This window comes from Beta vulgaris, chromosome 6 (assembly GCF_026745355.1).
Source record: "Beta vulgaris subsp. vulgaris cultivar EL10 chromosome 6, EL10.2, whole genome shotgun sequence".
Lineage (NCBI taxonomy): Eukaryota > Viridiplantae > Streptophyta > Magnoliopsida > Caryophyllales > Amaranthaceae > Beta > Beta vulgaris.
In genome coordinates this window covers 52,245,094-52,260,970 of record NC_079207.1, presented here as the reverse complement: position 1 = coordinate 52,260,970, position 15,877 = coordinate 52,245,094, and the positions used below count along the sequence as shown (strand labels likewise).

Here is a 15,877-nt window from a genome sequence, read left to right as displayed (position 1 = left end):
GCACTACAATTGAACCACTTGCACACACAGCACTCCAAAATCAACCACTCACACACACATCACAGTAGATTAATAAGTATATTGATGAAGAAGCATTTGAAGCATGGATTCTTTCTAGTGGAGTTGGTGATGACACCACAATAGGAGAACAAGAGCTGCACTTCGAAGAACAAATCAATGCAGAAGAAGAGGAAGAAGATAATGAGGTATGGTACTTCTCTGACCCTGAGTCTGAAAATGAAGAAGAAACAGTGAATGAGTTAAATGAAGATAGGGGTAATGAGGAGGAAAACAAAAAACCAAACTTGCCAAACAACATACGAAGACAAATTGTAATTGAAATATTTGCATCTGCATCTCATGAGTTAATATTACCAAGGGGACTTTTAACAACACTTAGGCAAAAATACTCATGTAGTAGATCAACTATGAATAGGATATGGACTATTGCCAGAAAGCAGAAAATAGATGGTGTAGAGGTCAATGTTGCAAGTAGAAAAACTGGAAATTGTGGGAGAAAGGTAAAATTCACAGATGATGAAGCCTTGAGAGGGGTACCTCTAAAGTAAAGGACAACCATCAAGTCCTTTGCTACGGCCTTAGAAGTTAGCCCCTCAACTGTTTACAGGTTGTTAAAAAGAGGTATACTAAGAAGCCATACAAACTCAATCAAGCAAACTCACACCAAAACACAAGGTAGCAAGAATGAAATTTGTGTTGTCTCTAAGCATACCAAAAACAATGAATGAATTGCCAAAGTTTAGTCATCTTTATAACATGATTCATATTGATGAAAAATGGTTTTTCATGAGCAAAATCACACAAAGATTCTACTTGTTATCAGAAGAAGAGGACCCATACAGAGCATGCCAATCAAAAGCATTCATTACAAAAGTTATGTTCTTAGCTGCCATAGCAAGACCATGGTTAGGGCCAACAGGGGACATAATATGGGATGGGAAGATTGGTATCTTCCCATTCATAGATGAAGTTAGAGCACAAAGGTGGTCAGCTAACAGACCAGCAGGTATAATTGAGAAGAAGGCAAAGCAAAGTATTACAAAGGAAACCATCAGAGAAATTATAATCAACAAGCTTCTTCCAGCAATTAGAGCAAAATGGCCAGAGAATGGGTGCAAAGAGATATGGATTCAGCACGACAATGCTAGACCCCATATCCAACCTAATGATGCTGAGTTTTTGGAAGCATTTAGAGAAGGTGGTTTTGAAATTAACATAATCTGCCAGCCAGCCCAGTCACCTGACCTCAATCTACTGGATTTGGGTTTTTTTAAAGCCATTCAATCAATTTAACATCAGAGTTTTCCAAACACAGTTGATGAGTTGATTAAAAGTGTTGAAGATGCATACACAGTGTATGATCCTAGGATAATCAACTATACTTGGCTACATTTGATGTATGTTATGGTGGAGATATTGAAGGTCAAGGGTGGAAACAATTACAAAAACCCACACAATTCCAAAAAGAAAAATGGACAGATAGGGTCTACTACCAACTACTATTGAATTTTCAGAGGAGTTGGTAAATGACACAGTTAATCTACTCAATCAAGACATTGGGTTTGGGCCTGAGCCATTTGAAGCAATGGAATTGCTTCCAGAAGATCAGTAGGGGCAGGCAAACATTTTTTTGTAAAGTATAGAAGTCATACACTTTTTGTTTAGTATAGAGGTTGTATGGCCCTATCTTGTAAAGTTATGACCTTTTTTTTTTTAAGTACATAGGTCAATGCATTTCACATCATTTGGTTTCCACAAGTAATGCATGTAAGGAACATGTTTGAAGAAAAAGAAAGGCTTGGTTCTTTCCCTCAGGTTGTCCCCAATCACCAATATGCACGTAACCATATTTAACCTCCTAACAGCCACATCCAACATGCAAAATAAGTCAATACATTGGTGGCATAAGTGGGGGAAAGCCAATACATGGACAATGTGAAACTTAAACTTGACCTCATTCATCATTGAGTATAATTCATCATCCTCTCATGCAAATTTTAATTATTTGACATTGTTTGACACAAGTCCAGTAGGCACAACACTAAACACACAATTGCCTCATCAATGCAAAGACAAATTAAAATGCTAGGGGCACATTGAGAGGAAAAAAAGGTTGAAAGTATTTATGGTGTAAAAAGATCATCATCATAGGGAAATCACAACCACAGCAACACCATATTGCAAACACAGTACCAAACACACACTGAAATCACAACCACATCAAAACCATTATGCAAAATCAAATCCAACCATGCTCTAAAATCACTCCATAACAACCCCAAAAAATAAAATAACAACCACATCAGCAGCATAATGCAAAATTAGTACCAAACACACACTGAAATCAGTTCATAAACCCCAAGATCACTCCATCACAACCACGGCAACACCATCATGCAAACACAGTACCAAACACACACCAAACACACACTGAAATCACAACCACATCAAAACCATCATGCAAAATCAGATCCAACCACACACTAAAATCACTCCATAACAACCCCAAAAATAAAAATCAGATCCAACCACACACTAAAATCAGTACCAAACAAATATCAGAAGCAACATTACAAAATTGCAATTTAAGAGATAAAGAAATATCATAAAGAAATAATGACCGCACAAGTACTAATAAAGCATGAAACCAACAAATATCAGAGCCAACATTACAAAATCATTCAACACCACACATAAATTCATGAAATAAAACAACTTTAAGAGATAAAGTAAGGAACGCTTCACCAATTCAGAGGAAGACATGATTTGTCAATTTTTTTTTAATTTCCCAGCATTTTTAGGGCTTTCGGCAACATAGGTTGAAGTTTGAATTTTGGGGATCTCATCTGCAAACTTTTGAGGCGAAGATTCAGGGGACTCGTCAAATTGCAATTTCCTTTTACCCAAGCACGCAGATCTCGAATCAACCGTAGCTTCCATCACATTATCTTCCTTTTCCGGCAACACCAATTTCGATGTTGGTGTTTCAGAACCCCTACGCACGTAAGGGAGCTCAGTAGATGTGTAAAATGAACCGTGGTTGGCACGATATATCAATCGCATCAGCCTCGATTCCTCCGAAGAATCCATATCATCACAGCCAAACAAGTAATCCGCCGTAATCCACGAAGAAGACATATTAAAGCAACAACTAGAAGCGACAGAAAATTAAGAGAGATCAGTTTTCAGAGAGAAGAGAAAGATGAATCAGAGAGAAGAGTTAGGGTTTTTGAGTGACAGAGGAGAAGTTCAAGATTTAGGGTTCTTGAATGAGAGAGAGATGAGTGAGAGGCTGGAGTTGTGTAGAATGATCGAGAAAATTATGGTAGGTGGGGAATGATTGCAAGAATAAGAAAAAGGAGGGAACCCTAATGTAATTAATGATTGTTAGGTTAGTAGTTAGAATAATTAATAAGGTAGTTGAGTTGATTGTAATGGCAATATTGTAATAATTCAGTATTTTTTTTCCATTTGTGGAAGTGTGTCACTTATTATGACTATTCCTTAATAGGAAAGTGACTCACTTAAAAAGAAACGGAGGAAGTATATTAAAAGGCTTGCGAAAACAAGACACTGTGCCATGTGGCGCTCTCTCTAGGGAGTTCTAGTTCATGTAATCCATGTACAAAAAAAAATAAGACATTGCAAAGTATAGGGTTAGATCTTGAGATCTCAAGTACATATACGAAAGTTTTAACCACTAAGCTAAGTTGTATTTAGTGTTATTGTCATAAAGTATTATATTAATAAATAATTTATTTTTTTATCCGGAACATAGTCCGGGCCTAATAACTAATTGTAACGAGTAAAATAGTAACTAACTTTGAAGCAGTCAACTAACATTTCCCTTTGATTCAAAGTTCGCAATCAATTTCCATGAAGTATTTCCCTTCATTTGTAATGGAATCTCATCACCAAACTTTTGTTAATATGCTTCTCACTAACATGGTTGATGTACTTCTCCCCCACTGTGTTTGTGGGAAATACTTAGTGTCATCGCAATACACTTCTCTCCCATTACCTTAAAATAATGTTTTTTTCTTTAGTTACTTGCGTCATATTTGATTGTTCTTCAGTTTGTGATCACTAATATTTATGCCTCCTTGTTCTTTGTTTATTGGACATTAAAACAGAACCATATAGTCTACCACAGCTTGGGAGATTCCTTTGTATACAAGTAGAAATAACATACTTCGTAAATGTACATTGTGATTGTATTTTGCTTATTTGAAAGTGTTAGTATAGTACATGTTCTAGTAGTTTGGTTTGTATCTCACAACTTTGAGGTTGTGGGATCAACCCCTTTAGAAACACTTTGGGGGCGTGGATTTTCCCTTACCATTCTCCCTATTCTCAAGGGGACTTGCCTGCAAGCTCGGGTCGGATTGACCTATGCGATGTTCCGATCCGGTTAGGACACCTTCTCTTTACCTTAAAAAATAATATTGAAACCATTCTCCCTTCATAAGGAGGGTACAATGAATTGTATTTTATCTTACCTAAAACATAAGGAAAAAACAGTGAGATTACTCTCAAGAGAAACATATGTAATCGTGTGCACAAGTGTTGATACCATGATAGTAAGCATATAATATAATCCCAACAAAAAAATAGAGAGCCAAACAAATTGGGCAAGAATGATCATGTTTGCACCCATTTCCTTAGAGGTGCAAATTGGATCGACGTTGAGTCAGATCATTTCGGGTTGTTTTCAAGCTTGTGTTGCTTCAAATGGAATTTAGGTCGAGTCAAGTCCATACAGTTTCGCGTGGAGATGATTTGAGATGAAATGAGAGCATATATCAACATTTATGGAATTCCAAAGATTAACGGAATCAATTGATTCATTAAATGATTTTCAACATGACTAGGTTCTACACAACATAGAGATTGTTAAACATCTCCTCAAAATTACTGAAAATCGTCCCAGTCCCACTTAGAATTTACTATTTTACCCTTCTACATTTTCCACCACTCGCTACCACCTACCACCATCCACCACTACCTACCTCCCCTGCCACCACCTATCACGACCTATGACCTGCCACCCGCCACCACCTACACTGCTAAAAAGATGAATTTAATTGGGGCTAAGGGGCGAACGTCTGGCCAGGACGTTCGACCCATGGCTCGAACATCTAGGCCAGATGTTTGGGCCATGGGTCGAACATCCTGGCCAGACGTTCGACCCTTAACTAAAAAAATTTTAAAAAATTTTAAGAGGGCGAACGTCTAGCCTGGATGTTCGGGCTATGGGTCGAACGTCCTGGCCAGATGTTCGCCCCTTACCCCAAAAAATTTTCGAAATATGGGTGGTGGATCTTGAGGTGGCGGTGGGCTGTTTGTTGCAGAAGATGATGGTTTGGGAAAAGAAGGTAAAGTTTAAAATGTTTGGTAAAACCGAAATGATTTTAAGTAATTTTGGAGAGATACTTAGCAATTCAGTACAACATATTGTGGGGAGACAGCACAAAAAACCGTCTTCAGGAACTGTATGACAAAATGCAGATCACAATTCACAACATAGGTTGCACAAAGACACAAATTACTGTTGCACAAAGCACGAAACGTTTTACATTTAGGAAAAAAAGAGGACACGTGTACTGTAAGAAAACAATTGTAATGTATATAATTCTATGTAAGTAAGATATAATATGTATACTAATTGTAAGAAACAAATTATATCTCCCTATAAAATCATATTTAGAGACCAAGTTGCCCTAAAGTTCACCTCTGCAGATCTCTCCCAAGAAAAAGGGAAAGAAAAAAAAAAGTTCCAGATCATTGCTCAAATTGCGTGTGATATACCCTCTATTGCAACAGTATCGAGATTAAGTAATCTTAGTAACTAATATTCATCACAAGTGTACATTTCAAAAAAAAAAATGCATCACAAATGTAAAGCATACAAAAATCCCAAAAATATACTTCGTATACAAATGATAATTCTTCTTATATGAAGAAGTAAGCCTGAGCAGATCCGACCACCAACTGCATTCCAATGCTTGGATCACAGGACTATATCAACTTATGATCCAAATTGCAAAAACTAATTAGTAAAAATGTTGTTAAACATGACCTCGGTATATTGTTTAGATTATTAAAAGTGAGCGAAAGCAGAAGGCACTCAATATAACATTAGGAAAAACTGAACATAAACATTACCACATGAACCTCTGCTGTGAGTCAACTTGCCAGCATCCATTAAGGAAACGATTTCTAATAATTCAACAAATTAAGATTAAATGTCAACAAACAAATTCTTGATTCCCATCCAGTAACATTTTTTTTCATTTCATTCAATCCAATGGGTTGCTGCTGACCTGCCTCTTCTTAACAGTGAATGGGAAAACAGAAGTCTACAAGATCTCGACTTTGATTCGATCAATGAGTTGTATAAACCTTTAATTGACCAATGAGCTCAACCAGTTGCTTCTTCAGCCGCAAATTATTAAACTCGAGCCCTCTTACTACTGCAGCCAGGGCACTTGTACTGCTTGATATGCTCAGCTTTAGCAGGCGTGATTCTTACACATTTACCATGGAACCATTTCTCACACACATCACAGCAAATCCAAAACTCATCAGTGGCGTAATTGTCGCCACATGCTCCACACAAGGTCCCTGCCTGTTCATCATCTTCCTCTTCTTCTTCCCCGCCACTGTCTTCTTCCTTTGGCGGTATAGGCATTTTAACTGCTGCTTTACTGTGGTTCTCAGGCTGCCGTGCCTGCTAAAACAAAGAGTTCATGAATCTCTACTTTTTTATTTTTGAGCATAGCATAAAAACTGCAAGTTTTTTCAGTCGAAATATACTAAATTTATTGCAACCTTTCCAGCAGATTTAATTTTGCTGCTGCTGTTATGAGTACCAGAATGATCCTTTGGTTGCTTGACATTCCCAGTCAGAACTTCAAAGACAGTTGGCAAATCATTTATCATCTGAAATAGCTTCTTCCTGTAGTTCCCACAACAGATTAGCACTATCAACACACCAAAAGAATGAAAAGCCGCTGAACTTACATAAGAAAACTGATCAAAGTATCAGGAAACATGTTAGGTTACTTCTAACAGATCAAAATTGAGTAAACGTTAAGGCCACAGGACCAAGACTGCAAAGACCTTTCACAAGTGCACAAATTAGTCCGCAAAAGATACACTAAGACAACAGAAGCCAAAGACTGACAGCACCAGAAAATCCTTTACAGATGTGGGCACTCTAGCTAATCATGTAAACTGTCATAATGTGCATTCCACTATTATTGCAACATCACCTATTGGCACAATTTTAAAGAAAACCATGCAGAGGAGAGAGAGAAAGATAAAAAGTGGAATTCATGTGATAGGGGAGAGAATGAGAGAAAGAGAGAAGTATTACCAAAAAAAAGGGAAACGTTGCAATTAATGTGAATTTTCCAAATAAAGAAAGCGTTGCAATTAATATAGAGCAGGGGAAGTATATAAATCAACAATGCTTTCTAACATCTGAGGGCACTCTAGCTAATCATGTAAACTGTCATGTGCATTCCACTATTATTGCAACATCACCTATTGGCACAATTTTAAAGAAAACCATGCAGAGGAGAGAGAGAAAGATAAAAAGTGGAATTCATGTGATAGGGGAGAGAATGAGAGAAAGAGAGAAGTATTACCAAAAAAAGGGAAATGTTGCAATTAATGTGAATTTTCCAAATAAAGAAAGCGTTGCAATTAATATAGAGCAGGGGAAGTATATAAATCAACAATGCTTTCTAACATCTGAGGCTTCAATCGACCTTGTCATAAGAGTCAAAGTGTCATGCAGCAGACACAAGACAACATAAGAGGAAGGTAAAAGTGAAACCAATCTCAGAGTGGATACGCACTCTAAGCCTTTTACTCTCCCAAAATTCCCCCTTATTTATAGTTATTAGGGAAAGCCAAAAACCCCCATACATAAGTTTCAAATTACTTAATATGCCATTAGAAGTGGATTAAAAGCGACTTTCAAAACATCGTCGATCATCCTCAACTACGCATTGAGCTAGACCTTGCCATCCTAGACCAGACAACACCCAGTCCAAAGAAGCACCGCCACTGAAACAATCTCCCCTACATCACATCCGCCTTAAATTAAAGATACATCAAAATAACACCCTTGAACTTGTACCAAGTTTATCCTCCCAGAGTTATAGACAATTCATAAACACAAAAAAAAAAAGCTTAAGGAACTGAAGCAATCCAAAACGATAGCTATAAGTTTTCATTTTGACACCTTCAAATCCCCATTAATACTACTAATTGATGACAACTAGAAGATATAAACCAGGCCAACCATTTTCTCAGTACAGAAATCCCGCCCTGAATTCCATGCCAAAATCTCACGCCGCCATTATCAACTCAGCCCCTCACTGACGTTAGCACCTCCACTTTCTATTGTTTGAACACAACAGTTATGGCCAAATGTTTAGCTGCCAACAAGGTTCACATATAGACCACAATCTTTGACCCAATAAAATACAGAAAACGAGAATCACCACATCAACTTTAACCACCGATTTCAGCTGATCCCTAGCTTAAGTTCACCATTCACTTCTGTCAAGTAACAATGCTCAAAACCGTGTGACCCAGCATGCAAGACATGTATTATACATGAATACATTATAAATAACCAGCAAGAAGCAATCAGGCTCTGTATTCTTCACCTGATAATTAACGGACCAAAATCATCAATACTGACTAGAACTAAATCGCCCTTACAAAAGCTGTTTCTTGAAGATTAAAGGGGATTGATAGATAAAAGCATTACTTTTTAACTGATGTAATGAGTCAAAACTATTACTAAATCAATTCCTACCCATGACCATTTCTCTGATTTTCGAAAAGTAATGAATTAATCAATTCCTATCCATGACCTTCAAATCCCCAACTACACTTTCATATTTTAACTGATTAATAATGATTGAATGGTATGAGAACACGAACCTCATGGTTAGGAATTGGAAATTACTTTTTTTAGTTGTTTGGTTCACACATATTTGAATTCATACTCTGTTCCTGAAGAGGGAGGTATGGAGATCTCAATTCTCAGAGGATAATTAAAATTGATTTTTACAAAATATTATATTCTCAAGTTGAAGAGAACTTTACGAAGAGACAAAGTCAACATTCAAATTGTTTACGAACTTAGCAAACGAGAGCTATCCCCTTTTTAAAGGGGAATGATAAATAAAACTATAGATGACTTGACAAATAATATTTTCGCTCATTCCATTTAGTTGCACATGGCATTCGAAGCTTGCTTGGCTCAAGGAAATTTGACTATCACTCTTTGCATTGCTCATCAAACAAGATGAGAAAATGTCTTAAATCATTGTTACCGTTCCTCTTAAAAAAGGCTTTAATCCAAAACAGCAAAGCAGGAATGTTTTAAGTTTTGACTGAGAAGTATTCTCTCCATTTTCCGAAATTCTACTCACTTACTATAGCATAGAGGACCACCCCATGTTTCTCCTAGTTATTTTTGAGCAGAAAAGAGTGTGAGTGAGTCCCATGTTGTAGGGTATTGGTGGGTAAAAAGAGGAATAACGTTTGCCAAATAAGGAATAAAACAAACATTGGTAGAACTTTAAAAACAGAAGTAAAAGGAAAGTGAGTAGAACTTAGAAAAACAGAGGGGTATCAAGCAAGATTCAACGAAGACAACTCATCACACCATCACAGTCTCAAAAGATCGATAGATGTGGCTTCTGAAGTTGCCAAAATGATAAAACACCAAATCAGTCATACTCACCTAATTCCATCTTATTCTGAAATCATACAACATTCTGAAAAATCACCTGATTCCATCTTATTCTTATTCAATATAACCATACAATATTCTTATTCTGAAATCAATTTCTGAAAAAGCAGACTTCTTCTGTCCTATAAACTTTGTCGAGTTGACATCATTCAATCCCTTATTTTTGTTTTTAATTTTGCAAATAATTACCAAATAAATAGTTACATCAAGCTAGATAACTCACCTAAGAAAAGCTAGATAACCCAAAGACAAAAGTATCTCAAAAAAACAAGTCTGCCATGCAGACAGAAATCTCTAAAATGCAAAAAAAAAAAAAAATTGAGAACTTGACTTTTTAAAGTGGGTTCTTTATTTGACTTTTGGGCGGGAAGAAAGTTCTTTAGAAACATGTAATCAAAATAAAACGGGAAGAGGGAAGGTCAATGTGCGGACCAGGTGTACAAAAACTGGAGTAAGAGTGAGTAAAAGAGGGAAAAGGGTTTACCAAAACAAGAATAAAGCAAAACAGGTAGCAGTTTATGGAACATACTAAAATGGGAAGAGGAAAGGTTAATGTGAGGTGGAGGAGACAAGATGTTGGATTTACTTTAATGTATTTCAAAATATTTCTATCATTTTCAGTAATAGAATTTCATAGTCAAGGTTTTGAGTTAGTATGCGTCAAAGTCACATTGTTAAAACTATTTAAAACATATCAACCTTTTATGGAAGTACTCTTAAGCCATTTCGGTGATACATTAGATAATATAGTTAATAATTGTATTATACTTCCTCCATTTCAAAATAGATGACACGTTGACTTTTGCACTATTCACACTTTCCTTTGACCATGTTTTGTGACTTTTACGTGCCAAAAAATATAATCATGTGGGATCTTATTAGATTCGTCTCGATATATACTTTCAAAATATCATTTTATAATTTCTAAATGTAGGGAATTAGAGATATTAATTGTTAAAGTTATGTATTGGTAAGCGTGCCTGGATAAGTGTGTCAAGTATTTTCAAACAAGAGTATTTATTTTTATTGAAAACTGTAAGGGGGCACTTCATTGATGGTAGGTAAGTGTGAGTAATTGTTTGACTTGTCAACTTCTCAAGCTTTTGAGTAATATAGAGGTTTCAGCAAGATTTTGGAGATAAAGGATCCACAAAAGGAAAAGCCTAAAGGCGACAACTAGAAAGTTCAATTAGATAAGCAAGAACTAGTGGTTGTACCCTTAGATTAACAACCAATTGCGCCATTGCCTTTCAATTAATGCAAAATAATTTGTTATTTTTTCAAAAACCCTCAAAAGTTACAAATTTCTTCCGGAAACTGTAATTCAGCACCATAAAGAAAGTTATGTCTACTCCACTGCGGTTGTTCCTTCTTTTCTCTTTGAACTGCTACAAGCTCCAAACAGAAGGAAAACATGATCCCCAAGGTGAACCATACCAATTGCGTAGAGATTGCAACAAGAACACCGTATATTAATACAGATTAAAACTTTCAATTCAGAAGGAAAATAACATACCGTCTTCCCCATTCATTCCATATTGCTTTTAAAGATTGCAACAATCTTTATTTTTTAATACATGAAGTAGTACAGATTAGTAACTACAGTGACTCAAAAATAAACAAGACTGTAGCACTTATTAACAAATATAACCAAATAAGCAGTTCAATACATGGCTGGACTATGAAAGACCTTATCGAGGGCATTCTAAATTTAGATTGGCAAACAAGAAGTAGAGCTCACTTGCATCAATGCATGTAACTAAATAAGCCTATTAAGCATCAAAGTAAACATAAAATTGATGGCAATCTATAGACTACAAGTCATCTACGGTTGATTGACAACAAGCAAGGTAGGTTATTTGAAAAAAACATAGTTGCCTCTAACAATTTAGTAGCAGTTAATAAATAAAAAATGATCAGCATTTCCTATATACATTCCGCGTAGAGGATACAACTTCTGGGCTACATTGTGAATAGACTAGGCTAACAAGTAGACAATTGATCTGTATACAATAATCACCAACCAGCTAAGGAAAACTGGATTTCATAGGAAAAAAAAGCATCTTTTGCCAGTATATGACACAGTTAAAAAGCAGCATCTTGAGAAGTTGTAGACCAGCGAAAATTAACAAGACTAAAGTGCTAAGTTCTCTTAGAAAAAGATACTTGAAGCTCAGATAAGTGATGTCTTAATACTGAAAAGAGAGCCTCGTGAGACTGTTAAAGCAATTAATCTGGAAAATTTTCGTACTGCCTAGAAAAAGCTGAAGTGTAAAATAGTCCAGCAAAGAAAGTAGAAGATCCTAGATATATCTAGCCAAGTATAGAAATTGTAGAGCATGTATGTTGGTTGATACTCACCGACCACCTGTATGAGCATTACTATGTGGTAATGTAGGAAATTGAGCTTTGTTAGTCAATTCAATCAAAAGCCTTCAATATTTCTCTCCCCTCTTTTATAAAACATCCTAATCATTTGAAATCTAAGTCCATAACACTTTCGCCTAGTTTTCAATAGAAAGAACTGAAGAAATATGAAATACAGGACACCTTCAACCTTACACAGTTACACCCTAAATTTGATACATTCACCCTTATACATTTTGTCGAATAGGATAATGGACAAATATAGCATATAGCAGCCGAATGCAGATGCAACAAAAACAGTTAGATTCTGCAAATAGAGGAAAAAACTAAAAGTCCAGTAAATAGAACAGCATACAATACTGAATGGTACATGAGAAGAATGTAAATTATAATAACCATCATCTTGTATATTAGATTATGTAGTTTTAAAACCTTTACCTCTCACTCTTGTTGAAACCAAAGCGAGCACCGAAGTAAAAAGCTACAGCAAGTAGCCATGAGTCACTGTGAACAGCAACCAATGATAGCCAATCCTTCTCCTGCATGCCATCCCTAGCAAAATTAATACCTAATGCTGGCTCTGGAAGCTCAGGAGGTACCTCTTCCACAGGTAGATTGACTTCCCATGTTTCAGTCGGAAGTCCATAGAGACACAAGTTCTCCTTCTCTACAAGTAAAAGAAACAATACCTTTCAGTAAACACAAAAGGTGCATAAACAATATCATCCTATTACCAGTACAAAGCATCCCAAATTCATTAGTCATCCTCCAAGAAAAAAGTCAAATAATTTAATCGGTTTTTCACCAAATACCCCGACAAATTACGAAATTCACCATATACCCTCAACGTTTCAGATATTCACCATATACCCCTAAGTTTTCAAAACCGTGTACCATATACCCTTTTTCTAACGGACATTAAATCGACATTATCTTTATTTACAATATTGCCATTATTAACTCCTAACCCTAAAATCTAAACCCTAATCCCTAAAATCTAATTTGAACCCTAACCCTGAAATCTAAACCCTAATCCACCAACTCCCCCTCCCATCCTGCAGCCCCCCACCCCACCCCTCCACCGCGGGGCTGCGGTGGAGGGGTGGGGGGCTGGTGGATGGGAAGGGGAGGTGGTGGATTAGGGTTTAGATTGCAGGATTAGGGTTTAGATTAGATTGTAGGGATTAGGGTTTAGATTTTAGGGTTTAGATTTTAGGGTTAATAATGGCAATATCGTAAAAAAAGCTAACGGGGACTTAACGTCCGTTAGAAAAAGGTAGATGGTGCACAGTTTTGAAAACTCAGTTGTGTATGGTGAATATCTTAAACATTGAGGGTATATGGTGAAATTTGTATTTGTCGGGGATATTTGCTGAAAAAACCGTAATTTAATTAATCAGCTTGTTCTACAATATCGATGATATCCAGCAGAAAAGCAAAGGGGGGAGACAGATGGCTATCGAACTAGTGAGTGTAGCAGTTAAATTTACCATGAAGGCTTCTTGCAGCCACTTTAGCTCTATAAAAACATGGAAGACCAAATCCAGTGGCCTGACCAGAAGAAATACAAGCATATAACCACTATATAATAATGATAGAGGGGAACAATCAGAAAAGAACATATTTTCTTGTTCATCAAGTCCCCTGCCCCTCTTTTTCAAAGTCAGGTAGTCCAATAGTTGGATTAGAAGATCTAACTGCAAGTCAAAGTCATCTCATACACAGAATACTTATGTAAGAAACGAATATATCATGCACTAACGGGGAACTGGAAAATGAAAGGGGCCTTCAGCAACATGCGTCTGTGATTTAAGTGTAGTTATCCAATTCCTTGCACATGCTGTTCTTCACCCCTCAGCAAGTTGCAAACTTTTTTCAGAGGATGGGCTGAAATTGAACCTGATGCAATTTTTCAGTGTGGTGTAACGCATTCCAAGGTTTTATTGAGGCGTAAACAGATGGATAATCATGCTCATTCTGAGTAAAATTCTCACTTACCAACCACCACCACCACGCTCCCCCAAAAAAATGAAGAAAAAGAGAGAGAGAGAGAGAGAGCATGAGCATCATTAAGGACCTGAGCACGTAGACCATCATTCCCTCAAACTTTATGTTTCCAAACAAAATACTAGTCAAATTTGTCAAAATATTGGAGAGCAATAGCCAATTAAGAGGGACAAAACTCGTGTGTCAAGGAAACACGCAACTACAGATTCGAAAATCTCATCCTAATCCAAACATAGCAAAAAAAAAAAAAAAATCAATTAGAATAGCTTCGTAATCAGATAAAAATCAATTAGGACTCAGGATAACGATGTAATAAAGCGAAAAAATGGTAAAAAAACATACATGTTTCTGGACCATGCCATAATCACACTAAAAATAATATTAGTTCAGCTTAAGCCAACAAAAGACAATATGACTCAAATATCACAACTACAAAGCAAAATTCAAAACAAACTAACATTCACTAATTAAGAGCAGCCAAATCAATTCAATAAAACTCCGCTACAATTAAACAACAATAATTCAAAACATGAAGACACTACCAAAAAAAAAAGATACAATCATAATCAAGCAAAGCTAATGCAGACTTACCAGGATCACATTGCTGATAAAACTTGTCAACGTCTGAAAAAAAATTATATATATAAAAAAATTATTATTGTTAAATTAATTTAAAGACAGAGAGTAATTAGATAAAATAAAAATAAAAATAAAAAAGACAAGATGAAAGTCTAGGAGAGAGAAAAAGAGACCAGCGGTGAGAGCTTTGATCAAACCAATGCGCCTTCCTTTGAAATCGTTAAAAACTTCTTCAACTGTTCTCGGTGTACTCTGCGGCATTCCTTCCATTACTTTCTCTCTCTAATTTCTCTCTCTTCACGCAATTTGGAGCCTGAATTAAATAATTAAATTTATTGGAGAGCACAATTTCCAAGTAATATATATGGGTTTTGAGCAAATTGTAATGTCAATTAAATTAGGGGAAAAGTTGGGGATGAAGAAATTAAGATGAAGAAGAGTGAAATTAGGGTATAACAGAGGAAGATGCACAAGAGAATTGAAATGGAGAGGATGAGAATTGCAGAGGTAGAATCGAACTAGGGTTTTGTAGGGCTTCTATCTCTCTCCTCTTTCTTCCTCCTTCTCACTCTGCTTTCTTTGGGGATGTTCTAATTCAGACTATTATTAGTAGAACTTGTTTGTGCAGTTTTTGTTGGTCAAAGACTTTGACAAGGGAAAAGAAAACATCTTTAGTTGGAGTTAATGTACTTAGGATATTAAACTCCGTATAAAATTGCACCCAACTTTTAAAAGTTGTACTTTGTTAACTCAGAGTACAACGGTGTTTACTATTTTGTTAACTTTGAATTTAATATATAAAAAAATATACGGTCCAAAAAACGAGACGGATCGTTATTGTAATACTCCGTATTTTTTAGTAAGTTATTATTTATATTTTTATAAAAGTTTTAGTTTTTAAAAAGGTTTTTTTTTACTAAAAAGGCTTATTATTTATTAAAAAGGCTTTTATAAAAAAGGTTTTGGATATTTAAAATAAATTTTAGCCCAAATGAATTTTGGGCCTAACTTTCCTAAGTTTTACATTCAAGTAATTAGTTCAAAATAAAATTTAAAATGTTTTAAAAACCATTCCAAAAAGATTTCCAAAAAAAGAAAAGAAGAAGAAAAAAAAAAAGAGAT

At 35.9% G+C, this 15,877-nt stretch overlaps 2 protein-coding genes across 3 annotated transcripts; one reads left to right on the top strand and one right to left on the bottom strand.

Moving 5' to 3' along the window:
- The first annotated feature begins 741 nt into the window (after positions 1 to 741).
- On the top strand, positions 742 to 1,527 carry LOC125498572 (uncharacterized). The gene is made up of 2 exons (XM_048646801.1): positions 742 to 1,219; positions 1,337 to 1,527. The coding sequence occupies exons 1-2, from the start codon at positions 742 to 744 to the stop codon at positions 1,525 to 1,527; spliced, it is 669 nt and encodes a 222-aa protein (XP_048502758.1).
- Positions 1,528 to 6,101: 4,574 nt separating this feature from the next.
- On the bottom strand, positions 6,102 to 15,410 carry LOC104896991 (PHD finger protein Alfin1). 2 transcript variants are annotated; one of them, XM_048645876.2, is made up of 5 exons: positions 14,929 to 15,410; positions 14,768 to 14,800; positions 12,608 to 12,836; positions 6,853 to 6,979; positions 6,102 to 6,754 (listed from the first exon to the last, which is right to left on the bottom strand). In XM_048645876.2, the coding sequence occupies exons 1-5, from the start codon at positions 15,023 to 15,025 to the stop codon at positions 6,473 to 6,475; spliced, it is 768 nt and encodes a 255-aa protein (XP_048501833.1). In that variant the 5' UTR covers positions 15,026 to 15,410; the 3' UTR covers positions 6,102 to 6,472. The 2 variants fall into 2 exon arrangements, with proteins under 2 accessions (XP_048501833.1, XP_010682091.1); XM_010683789.4 differs by having other exon boundaries at positions 6,102 to 6,751; positions 14,929 to 15,407.
- Positions 15,411 to 15,877: the final 467 nt, after the last annotated feature.